The sequence below is a fragment of the Diabrotica undecimpunctata genome, chromosome 5, assembly GCF_040954645.1.
Source record: "Diabrotica undecimpunctata isolate CICGRU chromosome 5, icDiaUnde3, whole genome shotgun sequence".
NCBI classification, from domain to species: Eukaryota; Metazoa; Arthropoda; class Insecta; order Coleoptera; family Chrysomelidae; genus Diabrotica; species Diabrotica undecimpunctata.
In genome coordinates this window covers 32,402,993-32,411,758 of record NC_092807.1, presented here as the reverse complement: position 1 = coordinate 32,411,758, position 8,766 = coordinate 32,402,993, and the positions used below count along the sequence as shown (strand labels likewise).

At 29.3% G+C, this 8,766-nt stretch overlaps 1 protein-coding gene across 1 annotated transcript; it reads right to left on the bottom strand.

Annotated features, from left to right (window-relative positions):
- Nucleotides 1-786: 786 nt before the first annotated feature.
- On the bottom strand, nt 787-6,120 carry LOC140442140 (uncharacterized). The gene is made up of 3 exons (XM_072533217.1): nt 6,001-6,120; nt 3,307-5,745; nt 787-3,247 (listed from the first exon to the last, which is right to left on the bottom strand). Exons 1-2 carry the CDS (start codon nt 6,118-6,120, stop codon nt 4,660-4,662), a joined length of 1,206 nt encoding a protein of 401 aa, XP_072389318.1. The 3' UTR covers nt 787-3,247; nt 3,307-4,659.
- Nucleotides 6,121-8,766: the final 2,646 nt, after the last annotated feature.

The window sequence follows — 8,766 nt, the reverse complement described above, 5'->3', positions numbered from 1 at the left end:
CTTTTTAAATCTATCACCAGGCGTCGCCCACTTTGCGGTTCCTCACGAATAGGCCAAAAAAAGAATAAGAAGAAATATAACATACTAACATACATCATGGTATGTATTCATTGTACCACAGTAACATAACACAGTATAGATAACAACCTGTTATCTATACTGTGATTGTACCATGAACCACAGTATAGATAACAACCAGTATTCTCACTCTACCGCGGTACCTTTGATCTTTTTAGACAAAATTCGGTGACCTTGACGCCATATTGTTTGGACGAAAACCGTGGACTGGCCCTGCACATATGGACGCGACAGAGCCGACTTTGATTTATTTAACAAAATTGATTTTAATTTCAACCAATTTCAAAACTCTTCTTGCTACTCTTTCATTCTTCGAGAAATTAAAAAAAAACCTAAAATTGTTTCTTTCTCTGCGTTGTATTTATGATTTTGTTTTCTAACGTTTCACAACTATTTGTTACAGAACTGTCTTATACACTATCAAAAAAAAATCAAATGGAGTGTTATGCAACAGTTTTTAATAAATATGCTAGTTTTAAAGCTGTATGATTATAAAGTAGAATAAAATGCAAAGTTTCATTTCAAAATTCAAATACAGAGTTTGAAATCAGTTAATATATTTTAATTATATCTCACTAAAAACACAAGAGGATGTGAACAAAACTCCTAAATATGTATATTGATTAGTGATTGATCTTACCTGTTCATTGTAATAGACTATTTTGACTTGTTATTTCGATATAAACGATTAAATACTGTGTTATTGATGTTTCCAAATAATCATTTTATTATTTTTTCTTTTAGTTTTATTTTCATATTTTTGAGTATTGAAATTTCTGTTATTGAATTTTAACAAATAGTACAAACGTACACGGCTAAATAATGTTGTACAATATTTGAGTGGACTTTGTTCAAAAGGTGACTAAAAGTTATGGTACTAAATCGAGAACATAATAATATTCGGCTGTATAGCTAATATGTCAAAATTCTTTTGAAATGGAATGTCAAGTATACCTACTTATAAAGTCAACAGAATCACCAGTAGGGATTTTTAGATTACCAAATGTGTCACCGGTTCTATTTTTATATACATTAACCTATGAATATACAGTTTTATCCGACAAATGAGTTACACTTTTTGAGTAGCTGTCTGGTATATTATTTTTAAATAATATATTAGGGCTGGGTAAACATAATTTGCTCCACAAAACATTTTTGTAAAACTTTTGGCCCCTTGAAGTACATTAAGAGTTTAAACATCCTGTTTAAACTGATTACTGAATCTTCTACCTCTTGCCTTTTTTCTAGACTGTAAAATTTGAACATTTATGAAATTAGCTTAATTTAACGAAGGACAAAATTTAGATGTAAGTGCCATATAGTCTTCAATTGTCACATTATCGACACATTTCTTTTCTGTAGAATGTAACATCTGAATTTTTTATTTAAGTAATGGTTTTCCTTCCATAATTTCATAACTGTACTTCATAACACAATTTTTCTTACAATCCTTGTTGATGTACATTAGACGTCTAACGGAATTGTACAAAGTGCTAAAAGTAGCGTCATCCTGTTAATGTTAAGAATGTATTTGTGGAAATAAAAAATAAATTTTTAAATGAACTTCATTTATTATTACATGTTACATTAGATATTACATTTATTTATTTATAACAAAGGTGACAGACCCACTGTCAAAATTATACAAAAATACATTGTAGATAAATATAATTACAGATAAAAATCAAATATACATGTATAAAATAAGTACACATTAAGTTTACAAAGTATCATTTTGTAAATTAAAATTTCAGAAGTTAAACAAATTATATCTCATGAGCACTGATTTGCATGTATGAGAAGTCAGATCATAACTATATATGAACCATAATTAGTTCTGTAATATGATACATGGAAATGTAAATTCTGACGCAGTGGACGGGAAGGAATATGAAAAGAAATTAGCTAAAGCAATTCAGGAGTATGGATTATTCTATAAACAATTGCTTTTGTTCAAATGCGATTTTGAATGATATTTTACACTGTTGTTTACTTGATCTTAATTAATGTCAATATAATTAATTATTAATTAATTAGAAGTAACACTCTAATTCATTTTTATGTAATATGATAAGATATTTTAGTTAAGTACATCTCACTAAAAACACAAGAGGATGTGAAGAAAACCCCTAAATGGGTAAATTAATTATTGATTGATATTATCTGTTCATTGTAATAAAAAAAGATTATTTTGACTTAATATATTGTTATAAAGAAGTAAATAATGTTTTATCGATGTTTCCAAATAATAAATTTATTATTTTTTCTTTTGGTTATATTTTCATGTTTTTCAGTCTTGAAATTTCTCTTCATGAATTTTAATGAATAGTTCAAACATACACAGCTAAATAAAGTTATACAATATTTTAGTGGAAATTGTTCACAAGGGTGGCTAAAATTTATGGTACTAGATAGAGAAACATATGTTTTAATAATATTCTGATTTGCAACTTATATGCCAAAATTCTTGTGAAAGAGGCAGTTAAGTATCCTAATATAGTTAACAAAATCACCAGTAGCCATTTTTAGATTACCAAATGTGTCACCAGTTCTATTTTCATATCCCTTAAACATGAATATACAGTAGTATCTGACAAATTAGTTACAGTTTTTGAGTATCTGTCACACATTTCACAACTGTGGAATTCTATACATTTTTTCATTAAATATCCACACACATATGTTATAAAATTTATTACCCACTGTCAAAATATACAAAACGACAATATTATAGATATATACAATATACCTATACAATTACAGATAAAAATAAAATATACATGAATAAAATAAGTAAGTACACATTAAGTTATACAAAGTATCATTTTGTAGTTTAGATTTTCAGAAGTTAAACAAATTCTATCTCATGAGCACTGATTTGCATGCATGAGAAGTCAGATAATGTAAATTCTGACGCAGTGAACGGAGAGGAATATGAAAACAAATTAGCTAAAGCAATTCAGGAGCTTGGATTATTCTATAAACAGTTGGTTTTGTTTAAATATGATTTTGAATGTTATTTTACATTGTTGTTTACTTGATCTTGATTAATGTCAATATAATCTCACTAAAAACACAAGAGCATGTGAAGAAAGTACAGTTATAGTGAATGGTTTATGTTTAATACTAACATTTTTCTCTATATCCATAGCTGAACTTTTCACTACTTCTAAAAGAAAAAGAGAAAGCTTACATATGTGTTACATCTTAATTATTTATTTTATTTACCTTCATTAATAGGACATCTTGGAAGACATATGTTTTGGACTACTGCAGAATAAGTATGATCAAAAGTTGATGAGCCCTCTGTTAAAGGAAAGTTTGTGAGAACTGCAGAAGGTTGTAATCGATTTCTCATATCATTCAGAAACATCTTATTGTCGAAATGAGTACCATAAAGACGATGACTTCTATGTAAACGTTCTGCCTTATTCAATAAATCTTCTCGTCCACATCGCACCCTTAGTATTAAAAGGGCACATCTCGAAAATCGTTACTTTTGGGAAAACGAGATTAAAGATTAAGCAACTTCATCGTTTTCATTTACTCACCTATAACATTTTTATTTGAAAAGATAGATAAATAAAAATCTAGGTATACAATTTACAGTATTTGTACTCTATACTGGATAATCGAAATATTACAAAAAAAAATAATTTAATTAAAAAAAAAACGTTTAAAAAAATCTCTCTCAAGATAGGCCCCTCTCCCACTAAATTTCTTTAAATTTTGAAGGCACCTTACGAATTAAGCCATTTAATGAATAAATATACACTATGTTTTTAAGTTACAAATCTAAATGTAGCTGTGTAATAATAATGTTTAACTACTTTCAATGATAAAAGTGCCTCTTGTAAAGGAATTAATAAAGCATTAAATCGTAAAAGATTAACAAAAAATAACTTTATTCTTAAAAACCTTAAAAAGTAATAGGCATGTAGCATACAAATCCAATAACAAAAGCTATAACACTCCTTTTAGGGCAGTCATATAAAAAAACCAGAATTGTCTTAACGTTTATAATGTAACACAAAACTAAAATAGTTCTCACAAAAAATTACTGGATTTACTAGACAAAAAAATTAACAAATTTTCTCAACATAAAATCATTCTTCTTTTGTGCGAGCGCTTAAGATCTATCATATTCATTTTTTACAATCAGTCGTGTTTGAATAGAATAGAATAGCTAACGACTAGAATAGTAGCTAAAGAACTATATATGAAATATAAAATAGCCAGCAGGCTTAAGTTTTAAGTAATAGTCATAAAACATTTTAAAAATAAAACAAAATATTAAAAATTACAATTAGAAAACAGTTACGTTAACATATTATTATAGTAACAGGCATGATAAGGGTCAATAAGTCTCTTAGAAATTAATTCTTTGAGATCCTGTTTCTTATTTAAACTTAACTCAAATGGCGCACTATAAACTGTTTTGATAGATATTTCTTCATTATCCAATATTTTCTTTCTTTTGTTTCTAACATTTATTTGTTTAAACGCGTCTTTTTATGATGTCTTATATTGAAAAGAGAATGGGTTCCCTTTCGTAAATTTCATAACTTTGATCTGATTCCATTAGATGGTATTCTTCTCTTCGTCAACGTTGAAATTATATCCCCACTTGACTTGTAAATCTTTTAAGTCGTAAAAGAAATCATGATTCAAAGTATGAACGATAAAAGGTTTCCACGTCTTCCTAGCTCTCTTAACTGCGGTGGTGTATTGAAGTGATGTAAAGATTGAACCAGCTTTTAAATCTCTTGATATTTGTTTCTGTATCAGCATGTGTACATTGTCGGCTTCATTTTGCGTATGACCTTTTATAAGGAATTTGTGAGTAATGCCCTTTAAGTTTTTTATAGTAGTGACTGCAAACATGTATAAAGAAGCTATGTATTTATTTTTGTTTTGGCCACAACAATTATCTGTTACAAATGTTACGTTAACTTCATGTTCACCTGCATCCTCACAAACCTTCTTTAAAAAGTCTAAAACGCAACTTCCAATCTCCACTGCACCTCTTTTTCCTTGGGTCTCATCCCAGAAATAGCAATGCACGTCACCATAGCTTTTAAAATCCTCTTCATTCTCTGGTAATTTATTTAACACAGTCAAAGTAAAGTTGTAGCTATTCAATTTGAATTTATAATAAAACGATGATGTTTCTCCATTGGGACTTTGCATTATCGCTTGAACATCGTAGCAAACGCATAAATTATATTTGTCAAGAGTCATTCCATCATTCTTTTTTTCTGCTCGACTTAATTCCTTTTCTTCTAGGTGAGTATCATAGTTGACTTTGAGAGCAAGCCTCTGATCAGCAGAAGAGTTTTTATACTGTAAACAAAGATCGTATTGATCTTTCTTGGGTTGAAAAAAACCCAAATTAAAATGGGTAGTAAAAATATCATAAAACAAATGAAACTTTCCAGGATCTCGGGAATTATTCTTCTGTTTTTCTTGAAAGTCTCTAAACAACTCAGTAATACTTTTCGATCCACTTATGAACTCTCTTGAAGTCGACGCTCTTAAATAATGCGATTCAATTCGTGGTATTAGATTGATAAATCTAATGATATCTTCTTTCAGATTGTCATCCACGCGTCTATGACTATTATGTTTGCCTCTTCTATCTTCTTCAACAGAATTGCAATTGTTAGTCTTATATCAACGTATTGATAAAAAATGTTTTGCAGACTCTGATTTTGGCGTTATCAATCGTACAAGTAAAAAGCAGCATTTGGTGCTCTGGGATGTTGAGCGTTTGAATACTTATATTTAGGTTCAACTACAGCCATTCTTGCTTTTATAAACATACGCTGTAACTGCAAATCTCCTAGTGCCCAAAAACATTTGAAATGTTGAAGTCTTTTAGCCTCTACGTTTCTTTGATCTCCTGGGCGATGTTGCAACTACTTCAGAAGTACCATCATCAGAGGAACTTGAAGATGAGCTTGGCGAACGTTTTCTACCTTGATGTTCATTATAATTGGGATCATTGTCACTAATATCAGCATCACTCTCTTCTGAATTCATTGGCGATATACGGTAATGTATATATAGTAACAGCTGGAGTTCGTGGTGTTAAAATTACGGATTCTAGTATTGAAGGTGAAGTAGTTCTAGATGATAAAGACTGAGGCTGGGCTTCAATTTCTTTACCTTTTAGGATATGTGAAACAAATCGTCCTTTTCCAGTGAACAACATCAAGAGGAAGGGCTGCTTCTAGAAGATGACGAACTGCTACTGTTGACGCTAGAAGACGAACTAGAACTACTAGATGACGATCTCGACGAACGTCTCAACCAAAGAATTATTTTGTAATGGCAGAGTATTATCGGCTATTTCTTGTTGCTTTAAAAAGTTTTCTGATGAACTTAAAGGGATGTTCTCTTTTTCTTCATTGCTGATCTAAAAATGCAAAATAATATGTAAGTAGTTTCTATATGTTAGTAAATTATAAACTTACGTTTGGGTCCTTATCGCAACTGTTTTCCCATTCATCAGGTAGATGTGAAACATTAAGAAGGTTCATAATTCTTCGCGATCGTGATGACATATTTCTTTAATTTTTTTGCAATGTATCTGCAAGAGGTTAAGATATAGTTACCCTCTTATTTAATACTTGTTAGTACATAAAATAATAACAATAATTAAGGCCTTACTACCGAAAAAATTTGTAGTTTATGGATACAACTAAGAAACTCGTTGAATTATTTTAGTATTACAAGGATTTAACTTTCAATGATATTGTAAATCAAACAGATATTTTTGTAATAACAAGAATCTTATAGATATAGTTCCAAAAATCATCCAATAATTTTAGTAATATAAAGAACTTTTTTTAAATAAACCCATAAATTTTTGGAAGTTTTAGTAATATACAGAATTTAATCTTATTGTGCCTTTATAAAACAAAAAATATAAAACAACACCTACCTCAAGTTTTGTAATAGAAGGGCTCAACTCGTAATGAGAGCGCTCACTAACACACCTATTTCGACAGACATCGGCACCTTACTGAATGGGTCTATCTCGCGGGAAGATGTGTTGGCGGAGAGGGGAGTACGAAAGGGTCACATTATATTGGGACTTGCTTTATTTTCTCCGTTTTCAATTTCTGTCAAGGCCAAATTGTAGTACTAGTAGTTTTGTGCCCATTTATGCCAAAAACTCAGAAACCCTAATTTTTGAGATGTGCCCTTTTAATACTAAGGGTGCGACATGCCATTAACCAAATTTTTGCCTAAATACAAACATTTTTTAATACACGATGAAACGTTAATAAATAATATAACATCTGTAATACACAATTTTAATCCTAATTTAACACTCACCTATTAACATCTTTTGGAAACGAAAACATTACTTTTTCTAGAATTATTACAACACTTTGTAGCTGCACAAGTGTGGCAAGGCTTTTTGTTTTTATTTTTGTACATATCGACGTACTTATACAACGTAATTGCGAAATAAAAAATGTATAAAGTTTATTTGTATCTATAAATACACAAAAAGTAAACAAATACAATGGCCTCTATATTATTATTATTTATTTATGACAATGACCAATGAGAGCCGTCAAATTTTTCGGAGTCCAGAGAAAATGGTGTCGCTGTCTGCGCGAGTAAAATTGCGCGAACTTTCGCGCCAAAGCGGAGTGGGAATACTGGTTGTTGTCTATACTGTGCCATCAACATACATCCAAAGAATATATACGCTTATAGAAGAATTGTTCAGTTATTTTTGAATGGTAGCAAAAAGTGGGTCATAGATAAAGAAAAATGGGTCGAGTGGAACGCACGTGTTGCACGTGGTACCACTAAGGAGCGGTTTGCTTCTAAAATATGAAAGAGTGGGGCAATAAATGCAAACATAGTATAAAAAGAAACTGTGATGCAACTTTAGATATTTTTATACGTAGATGCCGCGTGGTCGTAGAATAGGATTAAATTTTTGCGTTTTATAATTTTTTTTAAAGAAAATAATATTATTTTAACTTTTAATAAATTAATCTTTTTAGAAAAATTAATATGATTCAAATTTTTAATTGAAATATGTACAAATCCTAAGTATAAATCAGTTTAAGACTATATTGTAATAATTTCACCAATATTCATTCATTGTGAAAATTATGTTTTAGATACTACTAGTTGTTATTTTAAAACAAGATTAAATAGTACCCATACAGCATAAAAACTTTCACATATAGGTACTATTCATTAAAATGTACTGTTAAAGTTTATTTTGTTATTTCAAAAATAAATCAGGAATGCTTTTTGTTGTTATTGAAAAATTATGGATGAAATGGAAGTTTTGGCGAAATGGAAAATTTCATAATTTAGTAAAAAGTTTCATTGAATACTTTTTTTTTTTAAATTGAAATTTTTTAAAAATGTTTCGTTAATTTCTGGGCAGAAAAACAGTATAATAAAAAGTTATGTGACGGTTTTTCGTTGTGTTGGAACAAACCAATTTTTAATTCAAAGTTATACAATTAAAAAAATAAATACTTTGAATATTGTAAATATCATACATTTTTTTTAAGTTTTAAAATTAAGAATTTAACAATTTAATATATTGAAAATAAAGATTTTATTGTGAAAAAACAAAAAAAAGACAGTTTGCAAATCAATGGCATCGAAATTTGTTTAGGCGTGGATGCAAAGTTACCCGTTCGT

Coding starts and splice junctions, on each gene's coding strand:
- LOC140442140 (XM_072533217.1), bottom strand. CDS start 6,120: ATGAATTCAGAAGAGAGTGATGCTGATATTAGTGACAATGATCCCAAT. Junction 5,746..6,000: donor CTGATGATGGTACTTCTGAA/GTAGTTGCAACA, acceptor CGTTGATATAAG/ACTAACAATTGCAATTCTGT.